This window comes from Pistacia vera, unplaced genomic scaffold (genome assembly GCF_008641045.1).
Source record: "Pistacia vera cultivar Batoury unplaced genomic scaffold, PisVer_v2 Contig71, whole genome shotgun sequence".
Lineage (NCBI taxonomy): Eukaryota > Viridiplantae > Streptophyta > Magnoliopsida > Sapindales > Anacardiaceae > Pistacia > Pistacia vera.
In genome coordinates this window covers 1,309,379-1,327,068 of record NW_022196568.1, presented here as the reverse complement: position 1 = coordinate 1,327,068, position 17,690 = coordinate 1,309,379, and the positions used below count along the sequence as shown (strand labels likewise).

Genomic DNA, 17,690 nt, shown 5'->3' with positions numbered 1-17,690 from the left:
ATTTTGATTTTTGTTTTTTTCCAATATTACTATTGGTTGCCATTAACATAATAAAAGTTAATAATTAAAGGTGGTTGATTATCATTGTGGTGGTTATTGTGATGATGATAATAATAAATCGATAATTATGTTAATGATAACAATGAGCAGATGGTTAAAGCGGGTATGAATAATTAATTTTTAATAAAAACAACTACCATCATAATTACAGAAGTTTTAATTTCAGAAAGATTTACTCACAAGAACAAACAAAAAATTATCACCCACGGTCAAGTCACGAGAGAGACAATTTTGAAACAATTTGATTGTACATCATAATAGGAGTGACACAATTTGGTGCAAGAGATACAAATCATCTGTGATAAACAAGTCAATAATAATATAATATGCAAATCACAAAGATGAATCTAAGGAAGAATTACAGAAGCTTAATCTAACAATTATCGATGTCTCCAAGAATCTTTTTTTTTTTTTTTTTTTATTATTTGGGTGGGGGGCGGGGTGTTAATACAGGTTTTTAAGAAATCAGAGGAGCTCCTTTGGCTTGTCCCCAACAAATACAAATACTAGAGAAGCATAATCACAGAGATGTCTTTCGAAATGAAGAGAGTATGGAACAAAAGTGAGTTTTGAAAGTTTTTGTGAAACCACCACCTGTACATTCTATCCCCCTATTCCTTCCAGTTCTGTCCGGAGTTTCAACACAGAGCACCAAAATAAAGCTCCCCAGAAGATTAAAACTTCCAGTCACTAACTCCATCCACCATCATTTCCATCATAATACATATTTTATGCATCATAAATTCAAGATGAGCATTTAACGAAATTAAAACAGAGAATGCTAAACCCATAAAACAGACTCCCTAATTAAATGCACAACCCTTACTTTCCGGGTACACGCTTCATATTCTGTTTCTATGCAGATTCATTTCCTCAATGCATCCAAGAGAATTTTGCAGCCATCGCATTGATATTTTGCAAAACACATTGTCATCTAATTCTCCATTAACCCCGCACTGACTCAGAGATTATTTGGCCACCACGACCAGCATAGGCAATGGACCCTGCATTGGACTCGCATTGGTTGGCAAAATTTCTTAAAGAATTCAGCTGTTCCTCGTTAGTGTGCGGAAGACTAGCACGAAGAAGCTCCCTGGGCATTTCCCGCTTTATTGCCTCTGAATTGTTTTCAGTGCTTGACTGGGATTGCTTTATAGTTTCATACTTACTCATGCAATACTTGGTAAGAAGATCAAAAAAATTGTCAAATGAAGCATGCCATAGGTCAAGGTTACGCATGCTACCAGCAGCATGGGCTAGCAGTTCACTTGCTCTTTCAAGAACTGATATTAAAATAAGGGTGGCACAATCCCCGGCAGAGCTACCAAGTGGGCGGAGCGGTGGCTGCTCTGAGGAACAAACAACAGCAATAAGACAAGCACTGAGTGCACGAAGATCCATGCCATTAACACATACACAAACTGTCTTTGCAAGATTAGTAGTTGTCTGAGCTGCAGCTGGATCAGAGGGAAGGCCACCAAACAAAAACCTCAAATGACGGAAAATAGCCATACAGACAATTCGGGTGAGTTCACTGCCAGGGATTAGAAGCTGAAGAAATTTGATGAAAAGCTTTCGACCTTTAGCAAGAGAGACCAACCTTAGAAACACAATGTCATCCTTCATGGCTAGCCCAACTGTCTGGCCACTTTTCCCAAGTGGATCAACAAGCTGAAGTGAAGCTGCCAATCCCTCTAGCAGCATCTGGCGCTTCTGTTTGAGCTGAGCCCCACCATCCTGATGCTGACTAAACTGTAGGAGCCGGTCAATATCATCAATATCAAGAAGAAGACAAAGACCATCTTCAATGGTGACTCTAGCTGCCAGCATTGGCTCCTGTTCCAGAGGCTTCTCAGAGGCTTTTTGTTCAGTAGTTCCATCACCAAGACCAGATGGAGGATCAACATCAAGGAGAGGACGAGGCCTACGTATAGAAGATAGGGGAATTCTCCCATAAGCATCAACATGAAGGTGATGTTCCACACTGTTGCGGTTTCGAGACGGTAGCTCCTTCAGGTGTGAAGGGAAAAAATGATTTTTCACCCTCGATCCAGAAGATTTTTTTGCAAGGCGAGCTTGGTGGTAATAATCATCTATGTACGGATCACTGCTATGTGTTGCCACATGCTGCATTTTAAGTATACTCTCTATCTCTTCAGCTGTCATATACTTGGACCTGAATTGTACCCACCCACTATCACTCTTCTGGCTACTATTCTCAGAGCCTTGGGAATAGCGCATGCCATGTCTGCCTCTCTGAGATGGCTTTGGTTTTTGCTCCCTAATATCAGACAATCCATGCATCAATTTGTGTGAAGAAGGATGTGAACTGTATAGTTGTGATTGCAAAGCTGCAAAGTGGGCCAAAGACGGTTGAACTTGATGATGCAATCTCTGCTGTTGTAGCTGCTGCTGTGCTGACACTAATTGCGGAGACATCAGGCCATTTTGGTACGGTAACTGTTGCTGCAATATGTTGTGTAAGAAGCTAGAGTGATCCCCATGTAATAAGCCAGCATGACTAACCCAGTGATTTTGTGGTCGGTTAGTAAGAGAAATGCCAGGAGATGTTAACTGAGACAAATTGCCACCATAATGCAGCCCATGAGATAAGCCAGCCCGACGAAGATTAGAGTTGGATACAGGAGAGAGGTTCGGTGCAGAAAAGGGTGACTGAGGTCCACCAGCAGAAGGAATATTCAGATGACGTGGTGAAGCCTGCTGCGATCTGCTACCAGGAGGAGGAAATGACGTGAAACTTGATTTGGGCACAAGAATTGGTTCACTAGAGAAGTGATGCAGTGGTTGCTCCTGGGGATAAGAGGATGTTCTGTACAGGGGTTTTGATTCTGATTCTGGAAAACGAGCAGAAGAAGGTTGTGGTTGTGATGACCATCTCTTTCCGTCTTCAGAGTTTTCAGCATCAAACATTTGCTGATCAAACCAGCTCCCAAATTCTCCATCTTGTGCCCAGTCGGTAGCAGATGAACCTGAAGCGAACTTGCTGTCAGATAGGGCTAGCAAGTAGCCAAGCAACTCAAAATATTCAGAGATATAGTGATGAAACTTCACATTATTTAAAGAATTGTTAAGCAAAGTATTCAGATATATAAATGCTAGTATTTACCACTGGCACCACCTAGGGAAAAAAAAGCAGAGTTTCCAAAAACTCCAATCCCTTCTACCCAATAAATCTCACAAACCACAAACTGAATGCCACTATAATGTTTCACATACATATTGCACTACTTTCAACATATTTATATATTAAGGGAAAAATGGAAGGGAATCAACCCAAAGTAGAACTACAAGCATCCGGCAAATTAATCTTCAATGTTCGGACTATTAGATTCAACTAAGTTTAAGCCTTTGGGGTAATGGTTCCTCAGCATGGCATCAAAGCAAGTTTGACTGAGAAACCTCACATTCAAAGGCCCCCATTATATAAATTTAATTATAGCAAGCAGTGTTTGGGTAAATTATATTTGATACATGTCTAAAGCATGTTGATTCAATATACCTTACAGTTAAGGGGGCATGTTAAAAATTAAATCTACCTCAAAAGTGAGATGGCATAATAAGAAGCACAAAATTATAATAACAGAAAAGAGAGAAGTACAAAAGTGGATCAGTTATCCAGTAAGGTCAGATCAACCCTTAAGGAGGCAAAAACTAAATAAATATGAGACCCGAAAAATTTGCATGGTCTGTGCAGAATGACTGATCACCATAGCATATGTAATTCCATAAATGAGAAACTAAACCTTCATCATGGAAGCAAATAAGCATTACATTCATGACAATAAGCTTATATGTGTCATAAGAAAAAGACGGCAAAACTTTGCTTTGCTCCATAATACGTAGTATCACAGTCAAAACAAAATTGAAATAAATTGGTAAAGATTCATTAAATGAAGCATACACTTCAAATTATAACAAGTATGTGAATGTTCATGGCGAGAGAGAGAGAGAGAGAGAGAGAATGTTGATTTTCATACACTTGCAAGTTTTGCTCAATGGTCCACCGATGTATGTGTTAACATAATAATGCAATACCATACAAAACTAGGACTTACGATTTTAGACACACAAAACTAGAACTTGCTATTTTAGACATACAAAACTAAAATTTACATTTTAGACAAGTTAAATCATAGCCTAAAAGCTCCAATAACGAACACTTGTTTTAAAAAAAAAAGGTTGATATACTAAATAATACATGATTACATAAACAACAATTTTATGATCTCAGACACAAGAATACACCAACTGATGATCAAAGTTAAAGCAAAGAAATTGGCTATTACCATTTACTATATCACAGTTGTGACCTAAGACTACATAAATAAATTTACATCATTTTTTTTTTCTTTTTTATAGGAAACATATACCAGATTATCCAAGTAATGGCCTACAATTCAGCAACTAATACATATTTGAAATTTGATAACTGTGATTGAGTGTAAAATGCATTGAAACATGAAGATTCTCAATTTACTCCAAATGATGATGACAAATGATAAAAGACAGTTTTTACTCACTTTCCCTCGAAAACGATCCTGATCTGTCACCAATTACACCTGGATTTCGTGGTCCTGTGACAACTCTGTTCAACTGCACAAATAAACAACCAATTTGAAAAAAACCTTGAAAAAGAGGTGACAGCACCCAAAACCTTAATATTACCCAATAATTATAAAAAAAAAAATAATAATAATAATAATAATAATAATCAAGCTACAATAATATAACAGCAGCAGCAAGATTAGAAAAACCACTAACAATTGTCAAGTAGCCATTAATCATCCAGTATATCATGTAACATAAATACACTTGAAGGTTCAGTAAAGCAATGTCAAAGGTATTCAGCATTCTAAATGAAAAGAGTGGTGTCTGCTTAATCACATAATAAAACTTTAAGCTTCTAACTTATGAGTAGCATATGCCTCTACCACTCAATGTAGAAGAGAAACTGTAAATCCCTTGCAATCAACATATTAAGTTAGCAGGTTCCAATCTAAATGTAATTGGCCGTCAATATATGAGAAATTAAAAAATTTAATCCAAGCTATATACGTACAACAAAACATCTCTTTTCAAAAATCTGTTCAAAAGTATTACCAAGTATGCCCATCCCCAGGTGTTTTGTTTTCTATTTACATGTAGTACACAGCTGTACTCCTTTCCCAGTTTCTTTACTAGTCCAATATATATGTTTATATGCTAGGCCAAAATTATTGAAAATGAAGAAGAGAATCTGTAAGAGGGACATGAGAAAGAACAATGAATGGCATAATACCAGAGTACAGCACCATGAACTATATAGTTAAGTGAGAAGACAATTCTTTCTGGTATTATGCCATTCATTGTCACTTGAGACAGACTCTTTAAGTTTAATTAATTTTGAAACTTAAAAGAGTCTTAATCTAAACTTCATGCAGCTTTAGATGTGAGCAAGGCTCAGATGGTTTGAAGATCCAAGTCAAAAATAATTAAGAGCTAAAACAGGTTTTTGTAGGAATACTGGTTTAGGAGTCATGAATACATTTGGATGCAGGTGATAACTATAACTAAAACAATTGTGGGTAAACATGATGATTAGTTTACTTACACAATAATAAAACTTTTAACACCTATGTAATCTGTATTTTTCAATCTTTGATCCATCGAATATCGTGTTATTGGACCATTATTGAAGGCTGAATGCCTAGTCTTTCTTTCTCTCGATCTTATCACTTTTTTTTTCAGTCTCCTTATTACTATTCTATCTTGTCATGATTTCGTCTTTAGTAACCCCAATTCACTGCACATGTCACCATTCAGAAGGCATGTTACATGTATATTTCACAGTTTTACTCAGATCATGATCTTACATTTTCACCATCAAAATTTTTCCTTGAAACCCTAATTCTGTTTCAAAAAGCTTACATTCTTATACTACATGCATCATGTATCATCACCAGTAATGCCATCAAGTTATTATGAACCTTGCTAGATGATCCCCAAACTTCAATCCCTTGCAAGACACCTAACCCAACCAAAATCTCATGTCAAGGCGGTATAAGCACAACTAGTGGACTTCATACTAAGCCAAATCCATGCCAATTCTGAAACTCCAAGGTACATCAATTAATTCTCCCCTGCAAACACTCATCTCCTAGTTCTAGCATAATATCAAATTAACTCAATTCCCCATCAAAAGCTCATGATATCAAGATCACAGAACACTCTCACCAAATATGGGTCTGTATGGGTCTGTTTGGTACACTATTTAGACACTTTTAGAATAATTTTGAAAAAAGTTGAGTTTGGTGTTTTACGAGATAAGATTTGAATTTGAAAATGTGTTTGTGTCATCTCTTAATAGCATTTTTTGAAAATATTGTGATTATATTTAACCCCTAGGTTTGTCAATTTAACTACACACCCCCACAATAAAAGTTTATAATTGACAAAAACACCCCACTCACCCACATATTACCGGCTGCTGACCACCACCATCGAAGGTGGCGGAATCTATCAAAATGGAGCACAACCAGCTAGATCTGGCAAGTGTGCACGATCTGGCATTTTCCAACCCAATCTATAACCCAAATATGACTGTTGACAGCCATATCTGGCGAGGTCTGGTTGTCGTTAACGGCCAAACGACATCCAAGATATCCGGCCGTCAACGACGGCCAATAGCCAAGATAGGCCGCCATTGACAACTAGATTAGCCATCAGCGACCAGATCTTTTCATAGATCGGCTGTTGCCGATCAGATTCTAATGGATTTGCCGGAAAAGGTCAAATCAGCACACGACGCCCAGATCCAGTCAGTCGTGCGCCATTATGGCGTGGTAGCAACAACTATTGGCAGGCGATAGTGGCTGGGTTTGTGGGGGTGTTTTTGTTAATTTTATAACTTTTATTGAGAAAGGTAATTGTTAATGTTTTAAGTTGAATAGAATAGGATTGAATTTTGAAGAGAATTTTGAATATTGAAACAAATATGTATTTGGATAGGTGGGTGAAAATGTTGTACCAAACAGAGCCAATGTATTTGCTATTACCATGACTGATACTATATTTTATGCCATTACAGGATCAGTTACAGGATCAGACACACAAAGAACAGCAATTCCAAAATATAGGGATACAAGGGTGTTTCCACAGAAGCACCTTTGCGTTCTCACACTGTACAGTGAATCATTAAATTGAATATTCTTGTCCTTTTATATCTATAAATGCATGGTCTTAAAATAGAATATAGAAACTTCAAACAATTTAATCTTGTCATATCCTAAGATTTGGGTCAGCGAAAGGTCTGACAAGACAACACCTGTAAATGATGCCCATTACTGAGCCAATGGAAAAATAGTTATTGTCATCTCGACAGAGAGGAATCAAGTACAATGAATAAATTACATGGACAATCTTGTATTCCAGCATATCTGCAAGATCATAAAATGAACGAATCTGACCTTCACAAAAGTAGAAAATGAAAGAATCTGACCTTTGCAAAAGTAGTATTATATATCCACATCGGTATAGCCCAAAACCTGAAGAAAAAGCACGGGTGTGTTATGCCATAGAAATTGAGAATTTGGGGTCAAAATTTAAACTTAAAAGTGATTAATACTATTAAGAGAGACAAATTCAGAAACTCTACAAGAAAGGCAAAGAATGTTATCAATATTTAATCAAGAAAAAAGCTGCAAGTCTCATGTATATCAGCAAGCCTTGGATAGCAAAAAGCATGCAAAAAAACATTCGTGTCACTTATATCTTCACATGAAGATTAGGGAAAGAAGAGGACACACTTCCATGCATGTTAAATCAACCTGAAAGGCCTTAACATAATCTCACCAGTACCCCTCACCAGCATTATAGTCATATAGCTACTTACATCACACAAGACGTTCCACCAATAAGCAGCATAACATTTATGTAGTAAAACTTCAATTTCTAGCCACTACTCAATTTAACATGAATGTCTGATATTCTCTCAAATGTGGCCTAACAATTGATTACGAAAAAACTATTTAAAGATAAGGCTTACCTTCTCCATGTTAAGCTGTATACCTGAGACTAAGCTCAAATAGGAAGACAATTGTAATGCAAATAACTTCATAGTCCCATGCAGCTACTAAAAAAAAAAAAAAAACCCTCAAAAGATTACAAATTACTTCTACTTTATCAAACAAATGGTACTCACGTCAACGGATCCAAACACAGGAGCGTCATTTCGATCATCTTCCAGTCCCCCAATTCAATTCTTCCCAACATTTTGACCAAAGAATTCATATTGTGATGCATCAAAGAGTGCATTACTGCAACACAGTTCACCAAGCATCAACACAAACTCAAACACAATTGACCGTACAAATCAACACAACAAGTAGCCCAATTAACAACTTTAACTAACACGAAGTAAAAGAATAAAGAATTCAAGAATTCCGGTAAGTAAATGATAATTCCCAAGAAAAGAAATAAAAAAAAAAAAAAAAGAAATGGAGGCAGAGAGAAAGGAAGGAGAGAGAGAGAGAGAGAGAGGTGTAACCGGTGGAGAGGAGGAGTGAGCGAAGAGGTGGAAATCTTTGCCATCCGATCTCTCCATATTTACAGAGGGAACCAAAACCCTAAAGAATCGAGCGGGGGAAGTGTGAAAGCGTGAAAGTGTCAGTAGCAAGTGGAGAGCATGGTGAAAGAGAAGGGAAGGGAAGGTGGGTTTGGTTGGGATGTAGAAAGAGGAAGGGGAATAGTAGGAGAAAGGAGAGATGATAAAAATGAAAATGAAAAAAGAGACTTGCATTTGCGCGTACAAACTACAACACAGAGACACATGTGCACGCTTAGACAAGGACCTCAACACAACACTCCTCCTTTACAAACAACACCAACCTCTTAACTAATAAATCACTTTTTTTACTTTATTATTTTTAAATATTTTCATTCAAAATAAAAATAAGTATATTTTGAAGACTGTTCGGTTTAGTTAGAGTAAACAATATGTTTTTAAAGATAGTTTTCGATAGGAATCTGAGAAGTTAGTATAATGTGTTGTGATCCTTATCTTTTTTTTAAAAAAAAAATTGGATGAGGAAAATTTTCGATATCAAAAATATTTTGATTTTTAATTATTTTTTAAGAGTCGTTTTTTTATTCTAAAGATTTGGAAGAATTTTTTTTATGGAATTTTAAATTGTGATTTTATTCTACCAAATTACATGGTAAGATAATAATATTAATACCCCAAAAAAAAAAAATAAAAAATAGTTCAATACCTCGTACAATTTAAACACAAGCTAATTAGGATGTAATGAATTAAACTAAAGGGGACTACAGCAGCTCCCCTGAGGTTTGAGAAATTATGGTAGACCCCCTATATATGAAAAATCATCATGACCCTCCCTAAGGTTTTGCAAAATTATCAGTAATAGAATCAGTTAAAATATTAGGCGTAATTTTTGAAAAATAAAAAATACTTATTGTTGATTAAGAGTTGCTTAATTGCATCACCAACTTCCGTTAGACTTGTCATCAGTAGATTTATTGAATAGCATGATCATCGACTACATATATGGAGCCAAAACATCAAATTGGGATTGTCAGAATTGAGTTCACATCGTTGGTGAACGGTATTGAGTCATCAAGATGGACCATCAACAATTAATTAAATTTTACAATAATGCGTTCAAATATTTGGGTGAGTTATTGATGTTTACCTACAACTTTTTAGTTCTTGCACATAGATATATCATATGTTGCAATCCTATGTCGAATAAAATTTAATTGAATGTTATGTTTATAATGTTACATCAAATAGAAATAAGTTAGGTTTTAGACTTATATAGTCTTAGAGATTGGGATCAATGGACTAATCAAAGAGTAATATCGATTACATACGTCTATATATATAGTAGATAATAGAATCGATCACATGTAAGTAGGCCTATCATCTAGCATGTTAATTTATGATTAACTTAATAATTGACGCAACCAACCATCATTCAGAAATAAGTACTTGCGTGCAATCCAGTGAGGGGTTTAAATCCATAAAAATGTCCATTGAAATTGAATCAAAAAGAGAGAGAGTGAAGTGACATCATTTGAGATTTCGTGAGGATAAGGAGTTAGGAAAGCAGTAGGCAATTAAATAAACGTTAAAGACAAATAAAAGAATGGACACTTGATACATGAAGACGAAGACAAAAACAAAGACACTCCCTCCATGAGATTAGTCAAACACCATGCATCTTTTTTCTAGTTTCTTCCCACACTTTATTTTATTTGAATCTTTGGATTTACGCGCTAACTAACAAGAGTTCACATGTTGACAGATCGATAATCATAAGATTAGTTCCCATTCACAGTTTTAATTTGTCCTTTGCACTTTAATTGCTTTTCTTATACTATAATGTTGAAGTTAATTATCTTTCAAGCATCTGCATGCCAACACATTTATTAAAACAAAGTCAACTATTTATTTTGCATACCTTATAGTATAATCTACCTTTTTATTTATTAAAAACTCAAATTCCTCATTGACTTTTGAGATTTAATCTCCTTAAAAAAGAGATTATTATTAATTAATATGTATTATTAAAATCGTTTAGTATATAAAGGAATGTAATAAGCTCATGTATCATCATAGGCTTTAAAACATAATCACCCATAAAATTTATTGACTCTTCAAAAGGGAATATTACAAAACCAAATGTTACAAAATAGTGACAATTTCTCCCAAATACTAACGTCGTTAACTCATTTGTTAGATTGAGGGGCAACGTTAGATATTTACTTAAAATTAACTCTAAATTGAAAGCGATCAAACTCAACAAAGTATTTCAAACTGAAAAAATAAAAATTATATAATAAAACTTTTTTTTTTTGGGGGGGGGGGTGGGGATGGGATTGAAGGGCGTCTTCTTTATATTTTGGTTAATATTTATTTTTATTATTTTCTTAATTTAAATTTTTCTATTTTTAATTATTGTCTTATAAAGATGGTATATATAATTTGTTCTTCGTTACAAATTGTTCTTTCTTTTTTAGTTTCCAGTTTTATTATTCAAAAATGAAAAGTATTTTTTTAAAATAATTTTTTAATTTTATCATGTTATATTTATTGTTTTGTTGATTTTATTATTTTCAAATGAGATAAAAGGGTTTTTATGTCTTTTAATTTGATTTTGTAGATTAGATAACGGACTTGAGTAACGGAAGCTAGATTTGGGTGAAATAATTTGTATCTTTAGGTGACTTTTTAGAACTAGCGGGTGATAGTTAATTTGGATTGATTGAAAAGGACGCAACTTAGACTGAGTCAGCTTGCATGGAGAAGTAAGAAGAATGAGTGTGAGGACACACTTCCAGCATGTTAAATCAACCTGAAAGGCCTTAACATAATCTTCACAGTACCCCTCACCAGGCCTTATAGTATAGCTACTTAATCACACAAAGACGTTCCACCAATAAGCAGCATACAGTTTATCCGTAGAGAAAAACTTCAATTCCTTAGCCACTACTCAATTTTAACATGAAGTGCTGATATTCTCTCAAATGTGCCTAACAATTGATTACGAAAACTATTTTAAGATAAGGCTTACCTTCTCCATGTTAAGCTGTATACCTGAGACTAAGCTCAAATAGGAAGACAATTGTAAAGCAAATAATTCATAGTCCCATGCAGCTACTAAAAAAAAAAAAAAACCCTCAAAAGATACAAATCTTACTTCTACTTTATCAAACAAATGGTACTCATCGTCAACGGATCCAAACCAGGAGCGTCATTTCGATCATCTTCCAGTCCCCCAATTCCAATTTTCCCAACACTTTTGACCAAAGAATTCATATTGTGTAGTCAAGAGGCATTACCTGCAACAGTTCAAGACTCAACACAAACTAAACACAAGACCGTACAAATCAACACAACAAGTAGCCCAATTAACAAACTTTAAACCTAACACGAAGTAAAAGAATAAAGAATTCAAGAATTCCGGTAGTAAATGATAATTCCCAGAAAAAGAAATAAAAAAAAAAAAAAGAAATTGGAGGCAGAGAGAAAAGGAAGGAGAGAGAGAGAGAGGGGAGAGAGGTGTAACCGGTGGAGGAGGAGGAGTGAGCGAAGAGGTGGAAATCTTTGCCATCCGATCTTCCATATTTACAGAGGGAACCAAAACCCTAAAGAATCGAGCGGGGGGAAGTGTGAAAGCGTGAAAGTGTCAGTAGCAAGTGGAGAGCATGGTGAAGAGAAGGAAGGGAAGTTAGGGTTTGGTTGGGATGTAGAAAGAGGAAGGAGGAATAGTAGGAGAAAGGAGAGATGATAAAAATGAAAATGAAAAAAGAAGACTGCATGCGCGTACAAACTACAACAAGAGACACATGTGCACGCTTAGACAAGGACCCTCACAACAACACTCCTCCCTTTACAAAAAACACCAACTCTCTCTTAACTAATAAATCACTTTTTTTACTTTTTATTTCTAAATATTTCATTCAAAATAAAAATATAGTATTTGAAGACTCGTTCGGTTTAGTTAGAGTAAACAATATGTTTTTAAAGATAGTTTTCGATAGGATCTGAGAAGTTAGTTAATGTGTTGATGATCCTTATCTTTTTAAAAAAAAAATTGGATGAGGAAATTTTCGATATCAAAAATATTTGATTTAATTATTTTTTAAGAGTCGTTTTTATTATTCTAAGTTTGGAAGAATTTTTTTTATGGAATTTTAAATTGTGTTTTATTCTACCAAATTACATGGTAAGATAATAATATTAATACCCCAAAAAAAAATAAAAAATAAAAAATAGTTCAATACCTCGTACATATTTAAACAAACTAATTAGGGGTAAATGAAATTAAAAACCTCAGGGAATTACCCACCTAAATTAATTTTGTAAACTTAAAAGAGTCTTAATCTAAACCTTCATGCAGCTTTAGATGATGCAAGGCTCAGATGGTTTTGAAGATCCAAGTCAAAAATAATTAAGAGCTAAAAAAGGTTTTTGTAGAAATACTGGTTTAGGAGTCATGAATACATTTGCATGCAGGTGATAACTATAATTAAAACAATTGTGGGTAAACATGATGCATTAGTTTACTTACACAATAATAAAACTTTTAACACCTATGTAATCTAGTATTTTCTCAATCTTTGATCCATCGAATATCGTGTTATTTGGACCATTATTGAAGGCATGAATGCCTAGTCTTTTCTTTCTCTCCCATCTTATCACATATTCTTTTCTTCTAGTTCTCCTTATTAATGTTCTATCTTGTCATCAATTTCTTCTTTGATAACCCCAATTCACTGCACATGTCACCATTCAGAAGCCATTGTACATGTAATTATTCACAGTTTCTACTCAGTTCATGACTCTTCAAATTTTCACCATCAAAATTTTTTCCTTGAAACCCTAATTCTGTTTCAAAAAGCTTACATTTCTTATACTACATATGCATCACGTATATCATCACCAGTAATGCCATCAAGTTATTATGAACCTTGCTAGATGATCCCCAAATCTTCAATCCCTTGCAAACACCTAACCCAACCAAAATCTCATGTCAAGGCGGTATAAGCACAACTAGTGGACTTCATACTAAGCCAAATCCATGCCAATTCTGAAACTCCAAGGTACTATTCAATTAATTCTCCCCTGCAAACACTCATCTCCTAGTTCTAGCATAATATCAAATTAACTCAATTTCCCCATCAAAAGCTCATGATATCAAGATCACAGAACACTCTCACCAAAATTAATGGGTCTGTAATGGGTCTGTTTGGTACACTATTTAGACACTTTTTAGAATAGTATTTTGAAAAAAGTTGAGTTTGGTTGTTTTACGAGAATAAGATTTGAATTTGAAAATGTGTTTGGTACATCTCTTAATAGCATTTTTTGAAAATATTGTGATTATATTTTAACCTCCTAGGTTTGTCAATTTAACTAAACACACCCCACAATAAAAGTTTATAAATTGACAAAAACACCCCCACTCACCCACATATTACCGGCTGCTGACCACCACCATCGAAAGGTGGCCGGAATCTATCAAAATGGAGCACAACCAGCTAGATCTGGCAAGTCGTGCACCGATCTGGCATTTTCCAACCAAATCTATAACCACAAATCTGACTGTTGACAGCCATATCTGGCGAGGTCTGGTTGTCGTTAACGGCCAAACGACATCCAAGATATCCGGCCGTCAACGACGGCCAATAGCCAAGATATGGCCGCCATTGACAACTAGATCTAGCCATCAGCGACCAGATCTTTAGTCATAGATCTGGCTGTTGCCGATCAGATTCATAATGGATCTTGCCGGAAAAGGTCAAATCAGCACACGACCGCCCAGATCCAGTCAGTCGTGCGCCATTATGGCGGTAGCAACAACTATTGGCAGGCGATAGTGGCTTGGGTTTGTGGGGGTGTTTTTGTTAATTTTATAACTTTTATTGAGAAAGGTAATTGTTAATGTTTTAAGTTGAATAGAATAGGATTGAATTTTGAAGAGAATTTTGAATATTGAAACAAATATGTATTTGGATAGGATAGGGTGAAAATGTTGTACCAAACAGAGCCAATGTATTTGCTATTACCATGACTGATACTATATTTTATGCCATTACAGGATCAGTTACAGGATCAGACACACAAAGAACAGCAATTCCAAAAAATAAGGGATACAAGTGGTCTTCCATAGAAGCACCTTTGCTGTTCTCACACTGCACAGTGAATCATTTAAATCGAATATTCTTGTCCTTGTTTATATCTATAAATGCATGGTCTTAAAATAGAATATAGAAACTTCAAACAATTTAATCTTGTCCCTATATCCTAAGATTTGGGTCAGTGAAAGGTCTGACAAAGCACACACCTGTAAATGATGCCCATTACTGAGCCAATGGAAAAATAGTTATTGTCATCTCTGACAGAAAGGAATCAAGTACAATGACTATAATTTTACATGGACAATCTTGTATTCCAGCATATCTGCAAGATCATAAAAATGAACGAATCTGACCTTCACAAAAGTAGAAAATGAAAGAATCTGACCTTTGCAAAAGTAGTAGTCATATCATCCACATCGGGTATAGCTCCAAAACCCTGAAGAAAAAAGCAAGGGTGTGTTATGCCATAGAAATTGAAAATTTGGGGTCAAAATTTTAAAACTTAAAAGTGATTAATACTATTAAGAGAGACAAATTCAGAAACTCTACAAGAAATGGCAAAGAATGTTATCAATATTTAATCAAGAAAAAAGCTGCAAGTCTCATGTATATCAGCAAGCCTTGGCATATAGCAAAAAGCATGCAAAAAAACATTCGTGTCACTTATATCTTCACATGAAGATTAGGGAAAGAAGAGGACACACTTCCATGCATGTTAAATCAACCTGAAAGGCCTTAACATAATCTTCACAGTACCCCTCACCAGGCATTATAGTCATATAGCTACTTACATCACACAAGACGTTCCACCAATAAGCAGCATACAGTTTATCCGTAGTAAAAACTTCAATTTCCTTAGCCACTACTCAATTTTAACATGAATGTCTGATATTCTCTCAAATTGTGCCTAACAATTGATTACGAAAACTATTTTAAAGATAATGCTTTACCTTCTCCATGTTAAGCTGTATACCTGAGACTAAGTTCAAATAGGAAGACAATTGTAATGCAAATAACTTCATAGTCCCATGCAGCTACTTAAAAAAAAAAGAAAAAAAGGAAAAAAAAAAAACCCTCAAAAGATTACAAATCTTACTTCTACTTTATCAAACAAATGGTACTCATCGTCAACGGATCCAAACACAGGAGCGTCATTTCGATCATCTTCCAGTCCCCCCAATTCCAATTCTTCCCCAACATTTTGACCAAAGAATTCATATTGTGATGCATCAAAGAGTGCATTACCTGCAACACAGTTCACCAAGCATCAACACAAACTCAAACACAATTGACCGTACAAATCAACACAACAAGTAGCCCAATTAACAAACTTTAAACCTAACACGAAGTAAAAGAATAAAGAATTCAAGAATTCCGGTAAGTAAATGATAATTCCCAGGAAAAAGAAAAAAAAAAAATTGGAGGCACAGAGAGAAGGAGAGAGAGAGAGAGAGAGAGAGAGAGAGAGAGAGAGAGAGAGAGGTGTAACCGGTGGAGGAGGAGGAGTGAGCGAAGAGGTGGAAATCTTTGCCATCCGATCTCTCCATATTTACAGAGGGAACCAAAACCCTAAAGAATCGAGCGGGGGGAAGTGTGAAAGCGTGAAAGTGTCAGTAGCAAGTGGAGAGCATGGTGAAAGAGAAGAGAAGGGAAGGGAAGGGAAGTTAGGGTTTTGGTTGGGATGTAGAAAGAGGAAGGAGGAATAGTAGGAGAAAGGAGAGATGATAAAAATGAAAATGAAAAAAGAAGACTTGCATTTGCGCGTACAAACTACAACAAGAGACACATGTGCACGCTTAGACAAGGACCCTCAACACAACACTCCTCCCTTACAAACAAACACCAACTCTCTCTTAACTAATAAATCACTTTTTTTACTTTATTATTTCTAAATATATTTCATTCAAAATAAAAATATAGTATATTTTTAAGACTCGTTCGGTTTAGTTAGAGTAAACAATATGTTTTTAAAGATAGTTTTCGATAGGAATCTGAGAAGTTAGTATAATGTGTTGATGATCCTTATCTTTTTTTTAAAAAAAAAATTGGATGAGGAAAATTTTCGATATCAAAAATATTTTGATTTTTAATTATTTTTTAAGAGTCGTTTTTATTTATTCTAAAGATTTTGGAAGAATTTTTTTTTATGGAATTTTAAATTGTGATTTTATTCTACCAAATTACATGGTAAGATAATAATATTAATACCCCAAAAAAAATAAAAAATAAAAAATAGTTCAATACCTCGTACATATTTAAACAAAGCTAATTAGGATGTAAATGAATTAAACTAAAGGGAATTACAGCACCTCCCCTGAGGTTTGAGAAATTAATGGGAGACCCCCTATGTATGAAAAATCACCATGACGCTCCCTAAGGTTTTGCAAAATTATCACTAATAGAATCAGTTAAAATATTAAGCGTAATTTTTGAAAAATAAAAAATACTTATTGTCGATTAAGAGTTGCTTAATTGCATCACCAACTCCCGATTAGACTTGTCATCAATAGATTTATTGAATAGCATGATCATCGACTACATATATGGAGCCAAAACATCAAATTGGGATTGTCGGAATTGAGTTCACATCGTTGGTGAACTGTATTGAGTCATCAAGATGGACCATCAACAATTAATTAAATTTTACAATAATGCGTTCAAATATTTGGGTGAGTTATTGATGTTTACCTACAACTTTTTAGTTCTTGCACATAGATATATCATATGTTGCAATCCTATGTCGAATAAAATTTAATTGAATGTTATGTTTATAATGTTACATCAAATAGAAATAAGTTAGGTTTTAGACTTATATAGTCTTAGAGATTGGGATCAATGGACTAATCAAAGAGTAATATCGATTACATACGTCTATATATATAGTAGATAATAGAATCGATCACATGTAAGTAGGCCTATCATCTAGCATGTTAATTTATGATTAACTTAATAATTGACGCAACCAA

At 34.9% G+C, this 17,690-nt stretch overlaps 1 protein-coding gene across 3 annotated transcripts; it reads right to left on the bottom strand.

The window, feature by feature from the left end:
- Window positions 1–461: 461 nt before the first annotated feature.
- Window positions 462–16,489, bottom strand: LOC116114458 (protein PAT1 homolog 1-like). 3 transcript variants are annotated; one of them, XM_031400606.1, is made up of 5 exons: window positions 16,214–16,489; window positions 15,821–15,969; window positions 15,110–15,160; window positions 4,602–4,674; window positions 462–3,077 (listed from the first exon to the last, which is right to left on the bottom strand). In XM_031400606.1, exons 1-5 carry the CDS (start codon window positions 16,269–16,271, stop codon window positions 1,006–1,008), a joined length of 2,403 nt encoding a protein of 800 aa, XP_031256466.1. In that variant the 5' UTR covers window positions 16,272–16,489; the 3' UTR covers window positions 462–1,005. The 3 variants fall into 3 exon arrangements, with proteins under 3 accessions (XP_031256466.1, XP_031256467.1, XP_031256468.1); XM_031400607.1 differs by having other exon boundaries at window positions 462–3,050; window positions 16,214–16,488; XM_031400608.1 differs by lacking the exons at window positions 15,110–15,160; window positions 15,821–15,969; window positions 16,214–16,489 and adding an exon at window positions 7,559–7,568.
- Window positions 16,490–17,690: the final 1,201 nt, after the last annotated feature.

Coding starts and splice junctions, on each gene's coding strand:
- LOC116114458 (XM_031400606.1), bottom strand. CDS start 16,271: ATGGAGAGATCGGATGGCAAAGATTTCCACCTCTTCGCTCACTCCTCC. Junction 15,970..16,213: donor TCACTCCTCCTCCTCCACCG/GTTACACCTCTC, acceptor ACTGTGTTGCAG/GTAATGCACTCTTTGATGCA. Junction 3,078..4,601: donor AGGATCGTTTTCGAGGGAAA/GTGAGTAAAAAC, acceptor GCTACTTGCTAG/CCCTATCTGACAGCAAGTTC.